General features: G+C 38.5%; 2 protein-coding genes and 3 non-coding genes across 6 annotated transcripts; 4 read left to right on the forward strand and 1 right to left on the reverse strand.

Moving 5' to 3' along the window:
• The first annotated feature begins 2,118 nt into the window (after window positions 1–2,118).
• Window positions 2,119–9,772, forward strand: LOC113139793 (nucleolin). The gene is made up of 16 exons (XM_026323320.1): window positions 2,119–2,275; window positions 3,307–3,408; window positions 3,510–3,627; window positions 3,854–3,964; window positions 4,375–4,638; window positions 4,866–5,015; window positions 5,311–5,394; window positions 5,569–5,692; window positions 5,996–6,132; window positions 6,285–6,411; window positions 6,694–6,830; window positions 7,179–7,308; window positions 7,635–7,777; window positions 7,990–8,116; window positions 8,437–8,732; window positions 9,043–9,772. The coding sequence occupies exons 1-16, from the start codon at window positions 2,258–2,260 to the stop codon at window positions 9,105–9,107; spliced, it is 2,133 nt and encodes a 710-aa protein (XP_026179105.1). The 5' UTR covers window positions 2,119–2,257; the 3' UTR covers window positions 9,108–9,772.
• On the forward strand, window positions 4,118–4,257 carry LOC113140098 (small nucleolar RNA SNORA57). The gene has a single exon (XR_003296620.1). It is a non-coding gene; the product is annotated as a small nucleolar RNA SNORA57 (small nucleolar RNA).
• On the forward strand, window positions 7,433–7,566 carry LOC113140099 (small nucleolar RNA SNORA75). Its single transcript, XR_003296621.1, has one exon. It is a non-coding gene; the product is annotated as a small nucleolar RNA SNORA75 (small nucleolar RNA).
• LOC113140100 (small nucleolar RNA SNORA75) lies at window positions 8,147–8,273 on the forward strand. Its single transcript, XR_003296622.1, has one exon. It is a non-coding gene; the product is annotated as a small nucleolar RNA SNORA75 (small nucleolar RNA).
• A 4,320-nt stretch (window positions 9,773–14,092) lies between the features above and the next one.
• Window positions 14,093–18,317, reverse strand: b3gnt7 (UDP-GlcNAc:betaGal beta-1,3-N-acetylglucosaminyltransferase 7). Of its 2 annotated transcripts, XM_026323806.1 has the most exons (3): window positions 18,082–18,317; window positions 17,488–17,539; window positions 14,093–17,089 (listed from the first exon to the last, which is right to left on the reverse strand). In XM_026323806.1, exons 2-3 carry the CDS (start codon window positions 17,493–17,495, stop codon window positions 15,826–15,828), a joined length of 1,272 nt encoding a protein of 423 aa, XP_026179591.1. In that variant the 5' UTR covers window positions 17,496–17,539; window positions 18,082–18,317; the 3' UTR covers window positions 14,093–15,825. The 2 variants fall into 2 exon arrangements, with proteins under 2 accessions (XP_026179591.1, XP_026179592.1); XM_026323807.1 differs by lacking the exon at window positions 17,488–17,539.
• Between the last annotated feature and the right edge of the window lie 6,917 nt (window positions 18,318–25,234).

The raw sequence follows: 25,234 nt of genomic DNA on the forward strand, positions 1-25,234 counted from the left end.
CTGGCATGTCTCTTTCTTGTTCAGGGTTCACTAATAAATAGAAAATTAATTTTATTGAGGCTCTATACACACATACAAAAATACTGCACATGTTCACTACAAATAAGTTATCTTGCTGTGACACCAGATGCCTTTCTACAATCACACTGAAAACACAAAGGCAGCACCCACACTTTATAATTAGTGTCCAAATTGCAGGTACACTGGTCACAAAAACCTGAGAAAAAGAAGGGAAGCAATGTGGGCAATCATGATAACACCTGTCAAAGATGAACAAAAGCTTCTCACAAGCTGTAAGGTCTCATAGGAGCTACAAGGTTTGACAATTGCTCTGAATAGTGTAGTAGAGATAACCTTTGGTAGCATAACAGAAGGTATATGGGGAATTATCTGTTGGATTGGGTTCTATCTATCGCTTACATATATTTCCCTGATAATATTTCCAGATTCTGGTGAGACAGTTGAAAAATCAAAATAATAACAGGTGCAGTCACTGGATGGCAGAGAGGGGGTTTAAAGGAAAACAAATGTAGCTAATAGCATTAATAATGGCTCTAATCTACTAAAATATCCCAGCATGCCACAGTAGTTAGCAAGAATGCACAAACCCAAGGTCCGATGGAAATGAAAACCTATTATTACATTATATATTATGTAAATAATTGTTTAAATTACACGTGCACATTCTATCCCAGGTAGACAATAACAAAAGTCCTGTCCAACAGAGTTTTTATGACTGTAAAGTTAAATGGATAAAGGGAAAGTAGATTGGATATTTTTCTTGCGTTTACTTTAAAGAAGGTACATTTCAATAGATATTCTTAACACTATTTAGTTGACTAATGCAAGTTACACATCAGTTTGTGACCAGTAATTTGAATTTGTTTATATGGCACAATACACTTTATCTACAATGTTTATCTATTATTATTATTATTATGCCAGATTATAAAGTGTTGGTATTCTTATGTCACTTATATGCTGTTTGTGGTGTGATGACTTTCTTTACCCAGTGCTCAGTGAAATAAGTGAGGGATGGAAAATGCAATGCTGCCTCTGTGTGGTGTTGAGGGTTAATTACTCAAGTGTGCTGTTCATGTCCCTTGGGAATCAACTGGCTGACCACTGGATGAAATACATGATAGATCACACTTACTATTGACAGATAGTCTTCTCAGTATTTGTTTTTTGCTATGATAAGTGAACATATTAAATACTAATACACACAGTGTTACATCTTTATTATTTCTGCATTTTACTGATCCAAAGTGTAAAACAGACATGTAACGTGAAAGCATATTTTTTTTATAGAACTGTGGAACTATTTCGAACTGCTAAGCAATTCTGGCTAACCTTTAAAAAAAATTACATTTTTATGATTATATGTTAACTATTATTCTTAAAGCTTTATTGGTAACTAATGCCAAATAAATGTAGGCGCAGTGGAGAAAAAAAGTTTAAAAAAAAAGTGGGGAAGTACACAGCAATATCGAATGAAAGCACTAAAGTAAAACAGCAATTCAAATATAAATTAGGCATTATGTAGCCTAATTTATATTTGAATTGCTGTTTTACTTAGGTAAAATAGGTAGCCAGCTACTATGTACCACTACTCTACCGCGTTTATCTGTTATTTTCGTGGTGTTAGCCAGTGTTCGACATGGCAGGCTACACACGTGTTTGATGGCAGCTGTCTCAGACCATGTGGCTCGTATAAACAGCTGCATTAGCCTGAGTGGCCATACAACACGTAAATGTAGCACATATTAAATTGTCAAAAATTGACAATACTCACCCTCTAAACATTTAAATGAGTAGCCTATCACGTAGAAAATAAACTTCAAACCTTCTCTGCTTAAATTAAGCTCGTCATTGTCTTCAGACGCAAAACGTTATTTCACAGGAGCTTCCACAATAAAAAATGTCTGTATTTAATTATTTCGTGTATTTATCTTATATGTGCAATCAATTGTCGTTTATTTCATGCGGTTGTATGATATTCCCTGTCGCCTGTATAGGTCATGTAGGCGTTGCGCGGACACGATGCAAATGTCGTAACTTGTCATTGGTGGACACAATCACGTGGGCGGGGGTCGTGCACGCGCTAAGCAGGAGAGTAACGAGCGCGGCTCCGGCTTCTGTCTTTCCTGTTCAATGTCCCACGGAGCAGGCAGAGCCACGTGCATGCGGTAGTTGCTTCGTTTATTCTGTTCAAGTATCCAGTTTTTTGTGTTTCCCTGAAACACACGACAGCACCATGGTGAAGTTAGCAAAGGTAAGATCTAATGACGCCATTTTCGCTGTTTCTGCGCGTTTATGCTAAAAATTACGCCATGCAAACGCGTGAGGCCTTTTACGGGAGAAGTTAACTGCGACTGTGATTCAGAAAGAATTTGATAACGCAGATAGTCCGTGCTAATGTCCCAGCAGCGAATGATTTCTGTTAATTGCTACGCTCGATTGATGAAAATGTTATCGTGAAAGTAGACTCGCGCTGTAATGTTACGTTTCTTGTGCGTCGTCAGCCATGTTTGTGCTTTGGCCTGCTAACGCTAAACGACCACTCAAGATGGCAACGTGCGCGCTCTCGACTTAGGCTGGGAGTGTGGAAACACACACAAGCGACGATAAACCAAATGCCACGGTAACCATTAAGAGCATTTAGAAAACTATTGGAGTATCTGATATGTACGTATTAACTGCGTTAACTTAGTTCATATGTATCGTTAGTTAGGTTAGTATGTGTTAGCATCAGCAGTCCCCAAGCAGAGCCTGAGTTAATTTTCTTCTAGTTTCACTTTGTTTCTAGCGTAATAATACTGGCTCAGCCTGCGCTAACACGTCGGATCAGGGCTGCCTTGCTGTCCTCCTTCATATAATCGTCGTTGTTGGTAGCTGATTAGCGTGCGGTTAAACAGCGTGTCTTCAGATGCTACAATTAGCTGACGTGCTAACTGCCCGACCTCCTGAGCTCCACGTGGGTTGTCTGCTCAGAGTTGCACACGAGGTGAAAACCCGAAACTGTAAGATCGGCTGAGCATATAGACAAAGTAATTATTAAACGTGGGCCACGTGTAACACTTAAAATCTTTGCTCTAACTGTTGAATATTAAAATTTCAGTTGATTAACAAAGGGGTCCTAGTGTTTTTATCTTTGAAGTAGCTATCACATGGTACAACCCCCCCCCCCCCATGTCCCGAAAAGATATTGGCTATACTGTAAATTTTATTCTGTACCCGTCCACTAGTTGAATAGGGTGAACAAAGTTATATTTTATTGTATTTGTTTTATCCTTATTTTCTCAGGCAGCAAATAAGCAAGCAACTCTAAAGAAGAAGGCCCCTCCACCTCCCAAAGAAGTGGAGGAGGAATCTAGTGAAGAGGACAGCAGTGATGAAGAGGAGGAGGTATGTTTTTGACTGTCTGTGTGTGTGTTTGGAAACTGTAGATTCTTAAGAATCCAAACAAATTTAAAATATACTTTAAAAGTTGATTTTTCTCTTTGCAGGCTCCTCCACCCAAAGTGGTGAAGAAAACCACTCCAGCTAAAGCTACTCCTGTTGTCAAAAATGGCACCACTGCAAAAAAAGCAGAAAGTGAAGACGACGATGATGATGATGATTCTGGTAAGTAATGGAAATTGACGCACTTGAAATATGTAAGAGAAAAGTATCTAGACTTACTGTTTACTTTGCCAGACATTTGAAACAAAAACATAAAAAAAAACTCTGGTTGAGAAAATGAATTTTAGTTGACAGAAAATATTGACTGAGTAGGGTAGTAGGCCACTGTGTTGACCACTGGTTTCATCCTCCACTGTCTTTTAAATTGAGCTTTATACTTTATTTACAGAGGAGTCTGAAGAGGAGGCTGCCCCACCAAAAAAGGCTCATGCAAAAGCAACACCAGCCAAACCAGCACCTACAAAGGCTGAGGAGTCCGATGACGATGATGACGATGATGGTAAGACAGCAGTATTGTGGTGTTGACAGCAGGAAAATACATTTTTTGTGTTCCATGTTTGGTTGTTCGTATTTGCTAATAACCAGTAACTGCAGTAAAATAGATATTTTCAGCTTACCCCATTTTTGCATCTTAAGTGAAATTCACATGTACCCTCCATTTCTTGGCATACATGTGGTTGTTAAGTACTCATGTGTGTTATGTACGGAGGAAAAGTAAGTGCAGCGCTATGTCTTCGGTACCGGTGTGTATTTTATCGTCTGCCGGTTCTATCCTCAATCGCTGTGACATTCTTGCCTTTAGTGGCTTTTGGAGGTATTAGGATGCCTTGCTGATGCAGATTTTAACCAAAAATGACTTGCCATGCTACTGTTTTGGGAAATTCACAATTAGTATGTATTGTCCACTAGATGAGTCTGAAGAAGAGACCCCAGCACCCAAGAAGGCAGCCAAGCCTGCTGCAAAACCGGCCGCCAAAACTGCTGCCAAGGCTGCTGCCAAGCCACCAGTGAAGGCTAAAACTGCAGAGGAATCCTCTGATGACAATGATGACGAGTCAGAGGAAGAGGCCCCACCTCCCAAGAAGGCTACCCCGGCTAAACCAGCCAAACAAGTTGCAAAGGCCCAGCCTGCGAAAGAGTCATCTGATGAAGATGATGATGAAGATGAAGAGGGTAACCCTTTTTAATTTCCCATTTTTACTTTTTATTGCTGATAGAAAGTCTGGGTGTGCTGAATCGGAAACTCCAGTCAGAACTGTGTGATGATAAACAAGGGACTTAATACTGATGATGTATGATGTCACCTTTTTATGTTCCTGATACCGTTTAATGGCAGCATGGCATAGGTTTGAATATGGTCATAATGTCCATCGGATGTAACACAGTTTTTGCTTTTTCAGAATCAGAAGAGGAGATGGACACCACTCCTGCTCCAGCAGCTGCCAAGGCAAAAAAAGCAGGTATGGTTAAAGCCAAGGAGGAGTCTGAGGAGGAGGAGGACGACGATGACGAAGATGATGATGATGATGATGAAGAGGAGGGAGATGATGGTGAGTTTTTGTGATGGGTGATAGTTATGTCAGACCAGCTAATTTTTTTTCATCAATTGGTTATGGTCCATAGTGTCAGTAGAGTTTGTTATATATGTAAATATTTCAACTTCACTGCCCATGCATGGAACTCTGTCTGGAAAAAAATGTGCTGTGTTAAGTTTTAATATAGAATTTCCATATCCAGTCAATAATGATACATTCTACAGTAAATCCTTCAATATGAAAACTATTTGATATTTTTCCTATTTGGTGCTTGGCTATCACTTAAAATGCAATGCTGCTGTCTCAACAGATGCCCCAGTGACTCCTGGGAAGAGGAAGGCAGAGAACAAGAAGGACACACCCCCTGCCAAAAAGGCAAAGTCAGAAAGCGAAGGTAAGAATAATTAGTGATTCAAACAAATTTTAGCCTGTTATGATGATCAATAAGGGACTTAATACTGATGTGTGATGTCACCTTTATTATTCTGATTCTATTTGCAACAATTAGTATAATTACTAGTGCTTTACACAAAAAACTAATATAAAAAAATATTGTTGCTTTTGTCAGGTTTCTGTCTATTTGTTGGAAACTTGAATTCTAACAAAGACTTTGATGAAATCAAATCTTCCTTGAGGAAATTCTTTTCGAAGAACGACCTTGAAGTTGTTGATGTTCGGTTAGGAGGATCCAAGTAAGCAATCAATTTATTTATTTATTTAATTACAAAACAATTTTAGCTCTCTAGCAATGCAAACTTTTGCTTTGGTTCTCATTTACCATTAGTTTAGAAATCTGTTACTTCATAGGATTTTGTTGGTGTTCATTTAAAATTTCCTGTTAATTGACTGCTGATATACATTCTCATAGTAAAGCCTAAAGAATCAATTGATTGTAGCCATGTGGCAGATTCTAAATTATATTTAGAGGCAGCTCATGAAGCATGTTGAAACTGAAGCAGGGATCTGTAATGTTCTCACATGACTTACCTCAACAGAAAATTTGGTTATGTGGATTTTGCATCTGAGGAAGATATGCAGAAGGCACTGGAGCTCAATGGAAAGAAGGTCATGGGTCAGGAGGTGAAGTTAGACAAGGCCCGAAGCAAAGACAGCTCACAGGAGGGCAAGAAAGGTAAAGATGCTTTGATCAAAATTTCTGTGCACATCTGGGGAAAGCTTAAAAACACTTTGGCAGTTCTTTTTTTTTTTTTTTTTTTTTTCTCCTCCCGCCCTGAGGATTGTAAAGTAACCAGTACAATACTCATGCTCATGTTTGTCCCACAGAGAGGGATGCACGGACACTGTTTGTAAAAAACCTTCCCTTTTCTGCAACGGTTGATGACCTGAAGGAAGTCTTCGAAGATGCCGTTGAGGTCAGGTTACCTCCAGGCCAGAACGGTTCAAACAGAGGGTAAGAACAGACATCACTCAACTGAATTATACCAATAACACAGGAAAACTACATAGAAATCCTTCAAACTAACAGATGAGAATTTTGATAGTGTAATAAACTGACTTATGCCTACCTATAGCCTAAATTTATTGAACATCAGTTGTTTCTATCTGCTGTTGCCATTTCGTAGACTCCAAGTGTATCTGGTTCCTGTTGCCTAGTACTCGAGCCTGCTAGCTAAGCAGCATTTTGATTGTGATTATTTTAGTATTCTCAGTAATTTTCCTGCTCCTTTGACAGCATTGCCTACATAGAGTTCAAAACTGAGGCTGAAGCGGAGAAGATGCTGGAAGAGGCACAGGGAGCTGATGTACAGGGGAGGTCCATCATTGTAGACTATGTAGGAGAAAAAAGCCAGAAAGGAGCCAAGGTGGCAGGTAACTCTTCAGACATTTTGTGACGCTCTATTGGTATATCACCTTGAGTAAAAGTTTGTAGTGTAATTTTACTGTTGGGATTTGGATGTTTAATAGTAATTGTTACTGTATTTTATGCAATAAGATGCTGTTTCATTTCCAGTGAAACTCCTACTCTGAATGCTAATGCTATTTTTGGTGTTTCACTTTTAAAGTTTTTCAACTTATGCATAAAAAACATGATGTACTCATTACTTCTTGATTTTTCTAGTTTAGTTTTTAACATATTTTGTTATAGTTCTGGTCTAGGAACAGCCATAAATATTCTATGTATTCGGCTCACTCTTCTCCTTCCTTCTCTTCTTCTAGCAATAGGAGCAGCCAGTAAAACGCTGGTAGTGAATAATCTCGCCTTCACAGCCACAGAGGAAGTCTTACAGTCCACATTCGAGAAGGCAGTCTCTATAAGGATTCCACAGAAAGGAGGCAGAGCCAGAGGGTAAATATGCTGTCAACTGTACTTAAGGGAAATCAGTTTTAAGGTCAAATATGTTTTTCAGTTTTGAATAATTGTTCATTTAATTTTTTACATGTAAAACTCTAGCATTAAGTTTTAATAGTGCACCTTCTCATGAGCTCCTCTTAATCTTACCCATGATTCTGTGTGGATTCGCACGAGAAGCAGAGCTAATGCACAGTTAGAATGAGCTCACCCAGGTTTTATGCGGGTGTTGCATATGTCAGCTGTGCAACAAATAAAAATGTCAAGTGATGGTTTAATACAAATATATTCACCAATTTCTAATGGTATGCTTCTCTTCTTAGTTTTGCTTTTATAGAGTTTGAGAGCTCAGATGATGCTAAAGACGCTTTGGAAAATCTCAACAACACAGAAATTGAAGGGAGGTCGATCCGACTGGAGTACAGCCAGAATAGTGGTAGCAGAGACGGAGGCAGAGGAAACTCAGGTAGGTCTACAAACTGATCAGATATGAAACTGAACAGGAATCTGTGTTTGGATAGTGTCCCAATTTGACTTGGCCAGATTTGATGAAAACCTGACCTCCTGAAACTCTGTGAAGATTCAAAGATAGTCAAGTCCTGATCTGGTCTGCGCATGACACTTTTTGGTGGATAATATCCAAACTCATTGTAAAACCTTTCTTTTCATGTTTATCAGGTCCAACAAAAACCCTCTTTGTCAAGGGTCTGTCTGAGGACACAACAGATTATACCCTTAAGGATGCGTTTGAAAGTGCTGTGGCAGCCAGGATAGTCACAGACAGAGACACAGGGTCATCTAAAGGGTAAGTCTAAACAGTTGACCTTTGGACTGACTCTTCTCGTGAGCACCGCTCTGTCAGACAATGACAGTAAACGGATTCGCATGAGAAGTAGAGGAAACTCACAGTTAAACAGGCAACTGTCTTAGTGGTAGTTGCCCATGTCTGATGTGAAACAAACAATCATATTGATTGAAACTTAAAATGTTTTGAAATGGAGCCAAACTTAGATCAAATACTTAACCGGTTTTCCAATTTGATCCAGTTACTTCTACTAAACATTTTTGAATGTTTTCACAATGCATTACATGAAATATAACCTAGCCCTGGGTCTTGTCCTGCAGCTTTGGCTTTGTGGACTTTGACAACGAAGAGGATTGCAAGGCAGCAAAGGAGGCAATGGAGGATGGTGAGATCGATGGCAGCAAGGTGACCCTGGACTATGCTAAGCCCAAGGGCGACGGTGGCTTCCGTGGAGGGCGTGACGGTGGATTCCGTGGAGGACGCAGCGACGGTGGTTTCCGTGGAGGACGTGGAGGTGGTGGTGGCGGCAGAGGAGGTCGTGGTGGTTTTGGTGGGCGCGGGGGTGGCAGAGGAGGAAGAGGAGGCCATCGTGGAGGTGGACGTGGCGGCTTTGGAGGTAATGGAAACTGAAGGATGTGAGGCAGAAAGGGCATATATGTAATGGATGAAAAGCCTAAGTACAAGGTTAGAGTTGTAAGCTGTGGAGGAAGACCCAATAAGACCTTTTGTGTAGTTGACTAGATGAAACTTTTAGCCATCAATATGCAGGCAGTAGTTAAAGGGCTGGCATCAAAACTTAATGCACTTTAATAGTATCCTATTATTGCACAGCCACTCTTGCCTTAGAGTTATATCTGAATATTCTGGAGGCTTTTAGTGTTCTTGGTGCTGCTAGATTGTGAACTAAGATTCCTTTGTCATTTCAGGAGGACGAGGTGGTGGTGGATTTGGAGCCAAACCCCAGGGGAAGAGAATCAAGTTTGATGACTAAATCCTTAGTCTATTTTACTTTTTGAATGAACTCTGGTTTCATCAGTTTTCAGAGCTTTTGGACATTCCAGAAAGCATCATTGATAAATATATATATTAACTGTTCATGGGCATTTTAGCCCTTTATTTAGATCACTCAGCCTTGCCCACCCTTGTGTGCCATTATGGTACTTTCGACCTTCCCTGCCTAAGTTCTGTGTGAGTACTGAATGTCCTGAATGCAAACGTTCATCTCCTTCCTTTATTAGCTTACTTGCCTGTCCAAAGGAGTAAAATGAAATGGGTCTGGCAAACAAGTTTGCTGTGAAAAATATGCGTCATACATTGTGTAAATTTAAACAGTTTGTATGATTTCATTTTACCTTTTGTAAAAAAAAAAAAGAAAAAACATAACACTTGTATCCATGTTTTTGTTTTTATTTTGTCATTGTTTGCTTTAGTTTCAGAGTTTTACTGTAATGTGCAAAGCATATTTTGTTAGAAAATGTGGGTGAAAAGTTGGATGTTAAAGACATGGCAGAGATGTTCATGTTCAGTGTCTGAGTGACTGAGGATAAATGGCCGGTTATCTATGTAACATATTTGTAGTGTTTAATTTTTTTGCCAGCTGAGAATCTCACAATTTTCAGGTGATTAAATAAAACCTTGTCAGTGGTGATTTTTAAATGTGTGTCCTTGTTGCGCTCTCAAATGAAGCAGTGAGTTAGATAAGCTTCCACACTTTTATTTTTTAAAAGTTGTTAAGGATGTTACCATATATGTATATGTATATATGTATATGTATATGTGTGTATATATATATATATATATATATATATATATATACTGGTAACATCCTGGATCCTATATCCTAGCTGAATAATCATTTGTCCACTAGGTGGCAGTCTTCATCAGGAACTTACTTGTGGAAGGAGACCTCACACCAGGTTTTCTCAATTTCTAAGTGTATGTGCTGATCTTGTATACAAGTGATGTGAATTAGGTTTGAACTCGTTTGTAGATCTGAGGAATTTTGCCTAATCAAATCTTGGAACATACAGAAAGGCAATGGTTCCAACCACATCATTCATAAAGTTCAGCTGAAACTGTAGTAGCTGTGTAAGTTACATGTTCTTGCCCTTTAGTTAATGGGTCCAGTGGCACACAAAGAGTTTGAATGTGTGAAAGTTTAGAACCTCAGTTGCAAGAATAGGGACACTGGTCAGAATTGAGGGAAGGATGTGTGCTGATAGACCCTTGAAGAAAATCCAGAGCACATGGAACCTGCAATTTATAGGTTTAAAATTGAATTTGTAGAGCAATACTCTAAACAGTGAAGAAAGTGTATTCTTTCTGAGCCCTCTGTGCACAAAATCTTTGTACTGCCACCCCAAACCGCTTCTGCTTTCAGGTTGGATTTAGTGTGACTTGATATACGGTGACCCTGAGCTGCTGGGCTCACTCATCAATGACACTACCACACAGAAGACAGCAGTTTACTGTCATCCCAGGGCCCTGCTAGCTGAACAGGGATCTTTATTACTGAAGGTACCTGTGTGGAAAGCACTGATGATGGCACCTCTGAATACCTCCATTTAAAGATTTGTTGCCCCTCACAGTGGATGGCGATATAGGTTTTTTCTATGGCATTGTGTTAACTGTCTAGAATGACCTCTTTGCTTTCTTTGAGTTCTTTGAGTGCTGTTTCTAATTCAGCTCCATCTGATATTGCCCTATAATCCTGCTGTTTTTTCTCTTTTCCTTATTAAACACACCCATTCACAAGGACATGCAATATTGATTTGACATCCAGTTGAGTCAATCCAGAAAGAAGCAATTTCTCCTTATTAATCCAAGATTGGAAACTATGATTGAGTGAAGTAAAGATTGAGGAAATGGTCCTGAGATGTGAAATTTGATTTATACATGTGAAACCATAAACACTGTGAAGAGCAGAGGGGATGCAGAATGATACTTGGGCAAATTTGTTTAAATGGCTGGTCTACATGAAACTCATGTTTGAACAAAGAGAGACCTTTTAGCCCTTTGTTTGGCCTTATTTTGTGCCATTATTTCAAACTGATAAAGAGCATTACAATTTAAAATTAGATTGTTTGCAAAGTATTTATAGGCCACTGCTGTGGAATAATATGGAATTTGTTATGTCCACTGATATTCACCTTTGCATGAGGTTGGTGCCAGTAATAAGGTCTCTTTTTTTTTATCTATGGTGAGTATGTTTCATATTTGAAGAAGTCTCGTCTAGGTTACCCTCACGCATTACACATGAGAATTCATGTCTGGGGTTTTGATGCTGTGTTTTGTCATTAACACTGCTGCGTCTGTCACTTTGACCAATATCTCTTTATCAAGGTTTGACATTTTGGGTAACTCTCATTTAAATTCTAAAAAGTTGGTATCAGTTTTATGTATGTAAAGTAAATATATAGCTGGAGCAGGAAGTCATTTAGTGTAGCTTAGCAAAATGAATGAAAACAAGGACAGCTTATGTTATCTTGGCTTTGTCTTAGGTTTTTAATTTGTGATGCTGACACTTTTGTGACCACAGTTCACAGAGTAACACAATATTGAAAATACTCAAAATGGGTAAATAGCTACCCTGTCCTGAGACAAGAAAATCCACCTGGTTGCATATTTAAAGGTCCCTCATTATTATGCTTATTTACAGTCTGTATAAAACAAACTATAAATGACAGATTATGATTTAGGTTTTACAGACAATCGTAAGACAATTTCTTGACTGTGAACAATTACAAAATAAAACAAAAAATATTGTATGTGAAATCATGAGTATTAAATTTGCAGATTTTATTACTTTCAAATGAATCAATGCTAGTTGTTTACCCATTTCCAGTCTTTGGACTAACCTAAGCTAAACGGCTGCCGGCTCAAACTCTGTATTGAGTGAGAGTTGCATTGAGATTCTTATCTGTCTGTCATCAAGGTGAATAGATGCATTTTCAAAATATCAAACCCTTTAACTGTAACAGGCTGGTAATATTAATTTATTTTTTAGCATTATACTGTGTATGTTGTTATTGACTTGCAATGAATGACCTCGATTCCTACTTATCCAATGTTCTGTGATGCCTGAGCTAATAGAAATGCTGTAGTCGGACTCAGGAGCCTGTTGGCTTAGGAATGTTATTTTCAATTTTAGTACAAGCGACATTCCCATCCTTAACAATGCCAATGATAGTGCTCCGGAGACCTTTGAAGAAAATAGAGGTCTAGTGTGAAAGCTTGCAGCCCCTTCCCACTGACCCATTGACCTTGCTGACATCAAAAGCTTCCTCCAATTAGTGTCAGCAAATATGCAGCGACTGGTCTGCAGGTACATTGGAAGTCTGGGTGTGTAAAATCAAACATAATCACTGAAGTGGAACATCTACACTATGTGTGCTTGTTGATAGCTTATGTCCCAGCCACAAAACTAATTTTGTTTTTCAGCCACTTTGGCTAGGAAAAACTCAGAAAGTGTTCAAAGTTCACCTGTTAACGTGTAGTTAGAGCAAAAATTGTGCCTCCTCTGTACTCACCAGTGTGCATGCAGAACTTTGAGAAGAGTCACTTCAAAAAATAATGATTGCCTTGCTAGTCATTTTATAGTCACATGTCTATGGTTATTTTTATGGATTTAAATTAATACAAATATTTTTATTTTATTTACAGTTTAGGAGATGGATTTTTCTCTGTGCTTTTTTAACTTCACTGGTACTACACTCACTGATTACTGATGTATATATTAAATGATATCTGGGATGGATAGTGACCCAATTTAAAAATGAAAGTAAAATTTGGTTCTTTCTTACACAGGAAAGCTTGTTATGTAGTTTGCGTTTCTTGGGGCTGTAATAGAAGAATTCACTTCCTCCAGTAACTCACTTGCCAACTCCCATTCACACTTCTGTGGTCACAGTATATGCTCCTCAACCACCAACTCAAAGCCAATAGCGGAACAGTGCAGTTGAAGCTGCAAATAAAAGATCTTTTTAGCACATAATTTCTTACTGTCGGTGTGGTGATCACTTGTCTCTGTGGTGTTAGACCTCAAAACATTTAACAGTTTATGGGTACATTCTCTGTCAGGCCATATTGCATAAGCCTTGCATAAGTCATAAGTGTACCCTTCATTTAGTACAGAGTAGAGAAGGTTCAGTTTCTTGTCTTTTTCATGAAAAAGATGGTGAGAAATACCAGGAGGGTATTTGTTTTGTTCTGCTATGCCCTCTTTATAGTTGGATGAGCTTTTCTTACTGTACATTCATTACTGTACATTTCTTGCAAATGATCACTTGAAAAGTAAATGCAAATATTTTTTTAGGGGTTATAAGACATAAAGGAAAAATCAGAGGACAATGTTTTGAAAAGTGCTTTTTTTCACAATGCATTAAATTACACCCCCAGAGGGACCCAGTAACTGTACGGTTACTAAATAAAACCCTTATTTTTGTTTTGAGTTACCTGGCCTTTTTGTCTAGCTTTATTTTGCATTTCATTGTTTTTCACTATGGTGAACTGTTTTGTGTGTATCTGTTAGACTTATAGGATTGTGTTCTTGGTAATATCACAGACTTCAGGGTGGGATGTAGAAGCCATGACCATGTCAAGAGTAACATCTGGTGAAGTCCCTTCAGTACACACAGCTGCATCGTTGCCGTCACACTCACCACAAGTCTCCACAATTTAACTCAAGCGTCACACAAATTGGTAAGTATGGTAATTTAAATCATGACAAGCAACAAGTACGTTTATGTACTTTTTTTGTGGCAGACACTAACATCCTTATAAGAAAATCACATGCAAATGAGTGTTATCGGTAGTGCATATATAGATATATTTGCGTACCACCCATACGAATTAACAAGTATAAGAACACAAAAGTTATGACATTTTTAGATTCTTTCTCAGATTTGGCCATTTTACCATTGTCTTGCTAATGCTCCGATGTAGCGGTGTTTTTATGAACACACTTTCAAAGACCACTGTCTTGTCAAGATGTTTATTTACAAAAGGCATTTTAATGTACATTTTTATTTTTATATACATATACATCACTTGCACATTATCATCATCTCAATAATTCACTTTTTAATTTATAAAGATGCTTATAATATACTCATCCAATGTCTTGAAATAAATATAACCCCAAATTTGCCCCCTTTTATTGGGGGTGATTAAATTAACGTCATATGGTCGTACCAGTAATAGATTTACTTCACAGTGTCGTTGTAAACCCTCCACAAACTTTATGTCAAGTATATCAGCAAATTCAAATTGTGCATACATGTAACAAGTTGAGCCATTTTTAAAAAGGTTTCCAGTAGTACAGGAGTGGTAGATGTCCAGATCAATAGGTCACATTCCAAAAAAAAAAAAAAAAAAAAAAAAAAAAGTCTACCAATAGTGAATAAAATCTTATTTTAAGAGCATATGCTGTATAGGGAGGCAATGGTATCACTGCTTCACTTAAAAGTAGAAAAAAAGTGTCTCATGACAAAAATTAAAAGCATTTTGGTCAAATCATTGAGGTAGAGAAAATAGTTTATTTCTCTGTCTTGAAGCCATTTGAACCCACTCCAGCCATATTGGTCCAAGTGAACAGGATATGTAACATTAATGACCCCAAATGGCTTCAGCTTTTGCAGCCACTGCCAAATTCCATCCTACACATTTTCAGGATCAAACTAAACCAAACGTTATTTCCCTCTGACCAATCTGAATGCACAGTGTGCTATAGCAATATTCATGTTTTGTTTACCAGTTGTACTTGCTATAAACATTACTTAAACTTGTAAAGGTGTGCTCACATTCAGTCAAATTGACTGTTGTCATGCCATCGAATATGTGTTATCCACATATATCAGTTCAATATCTGTAGGTCAGTAGGGGCCTACTATATGTACTAAATTGAAACTGGCAGCATTAGCAGTGGCATAAATGTAGTTGAAAAGGCTGTATCATCATTAATATGCATCCGTGGTACATAATGACCTGTATGGTTATAAACAGATGTAACTTAGATCACAGTGTTTTCCTAAACCAAACCAAGTCATTTTAATGCCTAAACATATCCAAGAAGTTGCCATGCTTGAAGGTAAAGGACATACATAAAGCAGGAATGCTCCCTCTTTATTATCGTGAGACAAAGATCTACTGACCTACTGAAAGTTTCATTAGATATGTAGGGACCTACTGAACCATAACTATGGTCTGATAAGAAGCTCAAATGGGCCACTGAATAAATGATAACATTCCAATTGGGTGTCACATTAATGGATTTGCTACCATCAGTGAGTTTGTGACAGCTCATTGCCACCAGATTCCTGGCCAGTGAAAAAGCACATCAAGGCAGAAGCAAGGATAGATGCAGGTCACAGCAGACAGGGTGATGAGTGTCCCCTCAAAAAGTTAAGTCCTGGGTGCACAATGGAATATTATGCAATAGAATGAAAGGCCGATAATTGTAGAGAAAATAGCTACCCTCCTTAGTATGACCATTTATACAGTAGCTCAACTTTAGTTGTAGTTCATTGTCGTAGATTTATTTGACTTTTTAATCAAGTTTCCATTACTGCAAAGAAGCGGTAAATTCAAATGTTGCCCATGGCCTCTCTCCACATAAAGAGTTCAATGTGAGAATTGTACTGCAGTTTGTGTTGGTATCCACCAACATTCAGCTCAGCTTTTTGGTGCTGTTGCCAGCTGATCTCATCAAGCTATAGGATCGTTACCTTCTGAGCACAGACTAGATCCCTGTTGACCAAATTCCACATGTGCATGAGTTCTGATGGGAGCAGTTTGTGTACCACAATCATGCTCTTAAAGAAACAAGGTTCTCGGTTCAACTTGCTGCTCTTATTTTTCACTAAGCCAAACGTCTTAAAGGCATTGTGTTTAACAGGAGTGACCTGAAGCACTTCCAGACACATACCCAAGAAGACATCATCGATAGGGTAGAGCTCCAGGGTGTCTGCGACCCAGTGAAGCCTCCTTGCCAGTTTCCCATCCATCAGAAACCCCCCTCCACCTGCATAAGGAGGGTAGAGGGTTTTATTATACAGAGCTTGGGGGATATAGTATTTGTTTTCTCTTTTACGAATGGGCTTGGCCTTGAAAATCACATCCCCCACAAACAAGTTTTCTTCATGGTTGCTGGTTTGTAGGAACTCAAATATGTTCTCCACACTGACAAAGACGTCATCGTCTCCCTTGAAGATGTAGTGTACACTGGGACAATAAGTATGGAACCACTTGAGGAAGTGGGTTTCCTTAAGTGTGAGGTTGAAGAAGCTATCCAAGAAATCCCACTGGAGAATATCCCCATAGATGTAGTTCTCGTACTCCACAAGCTTCTGATGGTTTGCTCTCTCTGCCTCATTGGCGGGTTTACCAAGAAGGAAAATGGTTTTTATCCTCTTTCCATCCACCACTTGTTCTTTACCCCAGGTTTTTCGGATGACATCCCTGCGATCATGATGGGTTGCCACTGACTTAATTGCCATGAGCAAATATGTCTCTTCTGTGCACTTCTCTGCGTGGTTTAGGATCATGGGGAAGTAACGGCAGTGGCGATAAAGCATAAACTGCTTGAAATTGTCCTCCAGGCTCCTGAACCAGTCCTGGTTAGAGAGGTTGTGGTTTGCACTACAGTTTGAACTGGTTACATCCCAGGTTCTGGGATGGGTTCTGGTTCTGTCTTCAGCGATTCTGCCCTCATGTGTGGACACCCAGGCTTTAAGTTGCTGTTTGTGTTTACTAATCTTCCAGAAGTCTTTTATACCCCGGTAGGAGCCGACTTTGTTTTCCAGTGCAACTCCCGGCTCCAGGCCCACAGAGGCATCCACGCGAGCCTGCGTCTCCAGTTCGAAGGGAGCCCCTATATTGACGCTCCCTCTTTGGACTACGGTCAACGTCACCACAGCCAGAAAAAACATGACACTCATCGTCTTGTACACCTTCCACCGATCTCTGGTATTCATCCTGCATAAAGACACAGATCACAGATGCCAGTCAGATGAGGCAAAATATCAAACACCTTATAATAGAGGGGAAAGCTAAATATTGAATGGTATTTTTCAATGATACCATACACTTGCATTTTGGATTAATATAATATTAAAAAATATGAAAACATATTGGCAAAAATGCACAAAATTAGAAATCCCAAGGTTAAACATGTTTACATCAACTACATATGGATCTTTTGGTTTTTTTATGCATAGCCAGCAAAGCAAAGAACAGCAAAAGTTATATTTTTCCTTAATTTAATATAGTTTTTGCAGAGTTACACAAAAAGAAAGACAACAATGAATGTTGTGCCTTTACTATTATACTTTTTTTGCTTTAAAAACACTTTTTATTTATTTATTTATTTTTACCTGGTCATAACTGGATAAAGCAGCAGTTGTCAATTTTTATTTAAAGTGTCACCCGTCAAAGAACATGTGAAACGTGAAGTAGGAAGTGAAGTCCCTGCACTTAACGGTCTTTTGAATTTCTACCATGCTGGGGCTCTTTACAATTAGGGCCTCTCCCATGTGGGCCCCTCTACCAAAAGGAGACACACCCACAATAACTGCCCTCCATAATTTAATAATAAGAACATCCTATGGAACCAGCCTAAGCCAACACACCGTTATAAAATACCAAAATAAGATCTACAACGTCACTTTGAAATTTCGGCTTACCTTCAGAATTAGTCGCACACTTCGATGGCTTATTACCCTTAGAATTTGTACTTGGTGCTGTTCTTGTGCTCCCTAAAACGAGCTATTTGAAAATTATTGCGCAATTTGTACTTAATTCTAAGAAGCATTCCTAGAGTCTTTGCAAGTTAAAGTCTTGATGAGTGACTTTAGAGCAGATTCGGACGGTTTTTGCGCGACAGCGCGTCAAACAGTATAATCCTGTCAGTCAAGGATCCTATGAAATAAATAATATACGATGATGAAACGTTCAAATATGCCACTTACGTCTTCTCTTGTTGGTTAGTCGATCTCAGCTGGTTGCTTTGAGGAAATCAATCAATGAAGAGGTGACTTGCGGAGACAAAAAAAAAAAAAAAAAAAGTAGTTTGAACTGATATATCGTGTCTCTTCGGCTTTTTGGATAAATTGATAAAACGATCATTTTCCACTGAAAGAGTCGTTGCAAAGAGTGTTCGTAGAAACCAGCAGAGATGAGATGTTAGTGAGCCTGGCGATGCAGATGTGAGCTGTGTGGTCTGCCTGACAGAGTTCCTCTTTTAAAGGCTCTGCTGCAGGACGAAACACACACGCGTGCACACACACACACACACGCACACGCAAAACGCTGATGACTAAACATAGAGAGGTGTACCTAAGCAAAGCCTGGGACTAGTTCACCAAAAGTAACATCTAAGACCATGTGAACATTGGATTTCTTTTATTTGGTGAAATAATTATCTTTGTTTGTTTTTGCAGATGCCAGCTCACCAGCATGTGCAAAATTACTGTAACATCAATAATGTTATTTGAAGCCTGGCATATTTATTTAAATAGTAATAAGTAAGTAATAGAGTGTAATGAGTAGCCAATACAAAACATCTAAAAATGTTATGTCCTATCAGGAATGGCTTTGAAACATCTTTTCTCACAATAGCAGTAATATAGGCCTAAATCTTGATTCTGATTGTGATTGACACAGACACACATCAGAGGTCTATGTTCTGCACACTCACAGCATTTTCACATTTAGTTATATTCATGTACAGACATTTTATTTCCTGGTTAAATAATACAGTCGGTTTGTTTATAGGATTTAATTTATTTGTAGTTTTGAAACACCATGGTTTTCTGATGTTTTTTTTGATTTAGTTAACATTGTTCTGTCATTTGTGTTATTAATTTACCTTTATTTGTTTTGAGTTACCTGTCACCTCTTCCAGGTGTGGCAAAAGAGGTGCCTGAGGTTGGAGGTTGAGGACCATTCGATTGGCTGAAAGATGAAGGGGGAACTGGGATCTCTCGATTCAAAGATTTTCTGTATTTTGTTTAGTCTAAATTGTATTTATGATGCATTTGTCTTCACTTTAAGTTGTTCTAAGCTGACAGACGGGGTGTTTAATTTATCTGTATGTGTTATTTAGTTAGTTATGTATGTTATTTTTTTGCCCTCTTGTTTCAAATGGCCTGATCTGCAAGTACTTAAGCTCCATTGTGCATTTAGTTTGGAGGTCATTTTGTCTTTGTTTTATTTGGTTTAGTTGAAGTTTTGCCTGACCCTGCCTGAAATTGAGTGGAATTATGTTTAGTTGACCTTTTTAAGGGCCCAGAACATCATCATATTTTTCCAACTTGTTATCTTTTTGCATTTTGGGTAAATAAACCCTTATTTTTGTTAAACCTTTTCTATTCTATACAAAGTATTTGTCTGGAATCACTTTGGTTGAGATTGATTTCCAGGGGGTGGGCCAATAGATGCAGAATAAACCAATCAAAGAAACTAAGTATATGACAGGATATATGTGCAGTAGAGACACTAGTGAATGACTGTTGTTGTTTTTGTTGTGAAAACATGAGAAAACTCAGTATTATCACCAGTTCTGTGTATACATATTTTTTAAATTCAGTAAACAGCAAAAGCTAGTTGTAGAAAGATTTTCAGACTTGGGACTGGCATTGAACAACGTTACGAACAAGTGCATTTGTGCAAGCTTTGTTTAAATCTGGTTGGACGACTGGAGCATAGAGCCCGCCCCATTGCAGATTTTGGCTGTGATTGGCCCGGTTCAGTTGAGGCCAGAGGAAGAGACTCTCTATGGGAGGAGTTTCAGACCCACATTCTTTCGCTAAGAAAGGGGTAGGTCTGGCTGGCCAGGCTACCATTTACCAGCTCAGTCTCTCACACTGACTTATTATAAAATAAGGCTTTAAACTCATCCTGTGTAAATATTGTAAAATACAAAGTCCTAGATCTTTATCGTCACAAAATTGCATAAAACAATATCCAGTAACTCTGTCTGTAATATTCTATTTACATATGTAAACTATTCCGAAGTTCTGCACAGCCTGTGGAGCCACAGTCTCCTTTGCAGATTTCCACATAGTTTACATCCTGTATTACTGCAATAGATAGATCAGTGTGTAAGCATCAGTCTTTTACTGCTGTACTAAGGTGGAGTATATATACCCCACTGCTGGGTCCTTTAGTCTATGAAAAAAAAAAAATTCCCCATAAAAAGTAGCATCTTTATTATAAAATAAGGCTTTAAACTCATCCTGTGTAAATATTGTAAAATACAAAGTCCTAGATCTTTATCGTCACAAAATTGCATAAAACAATATCCAGTAACTCTGTCTGTAATATTCTATTTACATATGTAAACTATTCTGAAGTTCTGCACAGCCTGTGGAGCCACAGTCTCCTTTGCAGATTTCCACATAGTTTACATCCTGTATTACTGCAATAGATAGATCAGTGTGTAAGCATCAGTCTTTTACTGCTGTACTAAGGTGGAGTATATATACCCCACTGCTGGGTCCTTTAGTCTATGAAAAAAAAAAATTCCCCATAAAAAGTAGCATCTTTAAACTTTTTTTTTTTGTACATGAATACTAATATTGGTTCCTGTCTTTCTGATGTGTGTGTAGGCAATTGTTATTCTAACATATTTGCCATAAAAACCAGGAATATGGTGATGACTACACTATAGAACATCATTTTCTGCCCTACAGTGGCCACTATTTGATAACTACAGCTTCAAGTAAAGGAAAATATATTAATATATTAAACGACCAATCCACCTCAAATAAAAAGGTCTTCAACTATTAATTAAGCAGGAATTGCAAAAGCAGAACACTGAGGTTGAAATTCTAGTGTATCACTTCTCTACACACAGTTGAAATTAGGCTGTGAATTTCTTAGGTTTATATAAACCTTTGGTTTTTAATGTTGGTCTTCACGGAACAGCTTTAATAACTAACTGCTCCAGTTATTTACTAAACTATTAGTAATTTCATTCAGTCCATAAAACAGACTTTCCGACATGCTACTGACGTTAGCAAAAGCTACTGGTGTTAATGAGCTGTCACAGAGCAAACTCCAAAGGTTTTTATCAGCCTGATAGTTTTTTATAACTGATGTTTGATGGCTTGTAAAAGTGACAATGATCTCATTTTTATGGGCCAGTGACTGTTTGAAAGAATGGCCAAGGAAAGTTAACATGTTTGATGAATGCGGTCCCACAATATGACTCACATATCCTAACTGCAGTTACTGGAAATTGAAACAAAGTCATAGTTTTTTCTTACATGATACAGTTTCATTAACCACAAAGACACTGTGGAGCAGTATCATCAACTGATAAGTTTGGACATAAAAGGAATGTTATTGATAAGAAAGAATTTGACTTGTTATTCGCTCAATGAAGTTTAATGTCTGTCAACTGTGCACACAGTAAGGACTGCTGATTGCTTAAATGCTGATTTCACAGCGGTCACTAATGCAAACGCACTGAAACTTTGCTGTGACAAACTGTGCTCTTCCGTCTCTTTATGGTCTGGGGGAAAGAACAACAAAGTGTCTCTCTGTGCTTCAAAACGTGCGTTTTTCAATCCGAACACAGCTGTGATCCAAAATCTCTCCTTCCTCTCCTTTCCTCTCTGTTTCCTGGATCCAACCAGCCATCCTTCTCAGGGCCATGTGCATCCTGTTGCCTGCTGGCTATGTTTTTCCCGTTTTGTTTTTTCTTTTTTTTTCCTTTCTGTGGGCTTGGGCTCTGCAAGTGCTGTATGGGAGTGAAGTGTTGATGGACACCACAGCCCCTCATCTTTCCCCTGGCTGTCAGTGAGAGAGGCAACAACAAGCAAGAAAAACCAAGCTCTACAAGCACAGTGACTCATTGTACCATATGAATTGTGACAGGATATGACCTATGGTACTGCAGTTTTATTGATTTTCATGTTAACCTTAAAATCCATCTTCTTTGTGCTTAGTTTTCTGAAAATGGAAAAATAAAAGAAATTAGAAGAGTTTCACCTAACAGGAATAAAAGCTACAATGGATGACAATGGTATGTGATTGGTGTTGCTTATAATGATAAATCCACAGAATATTATAATGACTTGCAGTTGTCCTCAGCTCCTTTTAGCCTCTTTAAGCTAATTGTTTTGGTTTTATGGCCCACAGATTTACTGTTTTTGGTTCATTTTTGCTCAGGTATCTGTTTCCCTGCGATGGACTGGTGACCTGTCCAGGGTGTACCCCTGCCTTTCACCCAAAGAGAGCTGGGATAGGCTCCAACAGATCCCCGTGACCCTGGATAGGAATAAGTGGGTATAGATAATGGATGGATGGATGGATGGAGGTATCTGTTTCCAGCTAAATGGCTCTAAATATCACTTTTTGCTGTCTAGCAAGCATCAGACAGACAAAGTTAACTGTTATCAGGTGAACATTTAGCAGCTAAAGAGTCAGGATTTCCCTCAGGAGTTGGTGGAGATAAAAGAGAACTAAAGTTAGCATGAATATCTGGCACATAGTTGTCAGGTAGTTGTCAGGTGAAAACTGATTGCTAAGATATTCACAAAGTGTTTTTTTTTTCCTCGTACACAATCACCTTAGCCATAAACACTGGCCCTTGAATACTGTCCTCATCCATCCATCCATTATATATACCTGCTAATTCCTAATTAGGGTCACAGGGATCTGCTGGAGCCTATCCCAGCTCTCTTTGGGTGAAAGGCAGGGGTACACCCTGGACAGGTCACCAGTCTACTGTCCTTATATATTTTATATAAACTAAATCAGTATCATATAAAAAGATAATAATAATTTGTTTTTTGTTTTCACCATGTCTTTTTCATAACCAAAAATTTGGCAGGGAAATTCAGATTGTTCGAAGCCCAAAGATCAAGACCAAAGTGTTAAATGTTTAATAATTACAGAAGTGTACACAGATATTTCACTTCCTTATAAAAAAATTTCAGTCTATTGGCCAAATAAGCACCTGTATGTAGGTAGTAGAGTAGAGAAATATTTTTTCTCAAGAAGTGTTATGACGCCTTTGATCCAATTTTATCACACTTGTCCCTCCCACTGTCACTTGATTACTGCTAATTTCACCTCAATGGCTCCTTTTATCGTTTTGTTGTAGTTTATTCCGGAATGAGGAAGTCAACATGAGCTGGGGGGTAGAAAGCAATAAGAAAAACAGACTTAATAAGAAATTTAAAACCCTGTGGCTACTTTTGTCTCAGGTGTATTAAAACCAGCAAAGCGTGAGACACTTGAGAGAGGTTTACCTATTGTTTGTCACACCAGGAATGAAGAAGTGTTCTTCCTCCTTTGGATAAATAAGGGGCTCTGGCTGCTGGCTCCTCTGTCATGAAGGAATTTGGTGCTGGGGAAGAAAAGATGACTTGATCTTTTTCTTCCCCCACCCTCTTTTTCACTCAGCTGTGAACTGAGGACATTTCTCTCTGAAAAGGCAGATAGAGCAAAGGGGACTTGAACAGGCTGTTATGAATGCCCCTGTCAGCAGTGGTTATATGTAAACACACCTACGTCCATTTTAACCTTGCAGAAACCCCTTACAGGTTTAGAAAACACAGTAAAGTTGTAAAGTGCCGTGAGATGATTGTATTGTGATTTGGCGCTATACAAATAAAATTGAATTGAATTGAATTGAATTGAATAGTATGCAGCAAAAAAAATAAATAAATACATTTTCTTCATGCATTGCTAATTTAGAATACTGGACACGACTTCCAGTTTTAATTAAAATACATTACTGAGTTTGGTCTATTTAAGTGTGCCACAGGCAATGTCATGATAATATTATGTTGATTTGGAAAACCTGGGGTTTGATTAGCATATTAAACCACAACTGGAAGCCAGTTAGAACAGCCAACCGCCAACTGACAGTGGGTGCGTGGCGCGGTACAGCCTGAAAAAGTTGCTGATAAAACAATTCCAAACATCAGCAGTCATGCACACTTCCAGAAATGCTGGTGTTATCAACCAATAAGTCACCCACAGTGCATGCAGATAAGCACAAAGCATGAATTGCTGTTAAACTGATGCAACCATCATCTGTGACAGTGTTTAATCTTTTATCCCCTTCTTGTTGAATAATCACTAGCTTCAAACAGGCGTTCACCTTGTCTCATAAAAGATGCTAAGCCACAGTCACCTCAAAGCTATTTTGTGGTGACATTCCTGAGGTCAAAATTGTAAAAAGTCAATTATCAAAGCACTTTCACTTTTTAGTCTATCCAAAGCTTTATAAAGAATGCTTCAGTCAATATGATGTTTTGATAATGAGTGTGTCCTTTCCATTAACATGCTGCATGCACCGAAATTAATCAAACATCGCTTGAAAATAAAAGACATGCAGCTTAAAGTGTTTACAACAAAAGTGCAGTTGTGGGGGTTGCGCGGATATATGTGTTCAAAAGGACTGGTCAGGAGGAAACAGGAGGTTCAGCAGACAAAGAATGAAATTTTGCCTCTTCTTCGTTGGCGTCCCCCTTTATCAGTAGGCCACATGGCTGTCCACTGATAATACATCTTAAAATGGTGCTAGTGATCCTGATGGCATGTACTCTTCTGTAGAGAACGCTCCTGTTTCTACAGTTTTCATAGCACGGGTATTACTTTTTTTTTGTTTTGGCCATTATTCTGGCTGACAACTTTCACAGCAGATTAATTGTAGAAGTATGTGGTAAGTCAGGAGAACTTTATGAGAAAATAGTCAGTTGTAAGTTCATAAGTAAGTTGTTAAGTCCTCAGGCTAACTATATTAACCCAATCTTTTATTTATAAGTAAAATCAAAGGTGACCTGTCCAGGGTGTACCCCTGCCTTCCACCTGAAAGAGAGCTGGGATAGGCTCCAGCAGATCCCCGTGACCCTGGTTAAGGAATAAGCGGGTATCGAAATCAAAGGTGAAGGTTGTTATTACACAAACATTCTTTCGCCTAATTCAAAACCTGTTTCCTAGTTCATTTTTGTGCCACTTCCTTATACTTGACACTACCAGTCAAAGGTTTGGACACGTTTACTTATTTAATTCAATGGTGTGTGAGTATTTATATAGTTTAACTTAGGATTTTTAAACAGGTCTGTTTATTCTATTTAACAGTTGTAAAGCTATGATTCTGTT

The sequence above is a fragment of the Mastacembelus armatus genome, chromosome 4 (genome assembly GCF_900324485.2).
Source record: "Mastacembelus armatus chromosome 4, fMasArm1.2, whole genome shotgun sequence".
NCBI lineage: Eukaryota > Metazoa > Chordata > Actinopteri > Synbranchiformes > Mastacembelidae > Mastacembelus > Mastacembelus armatus.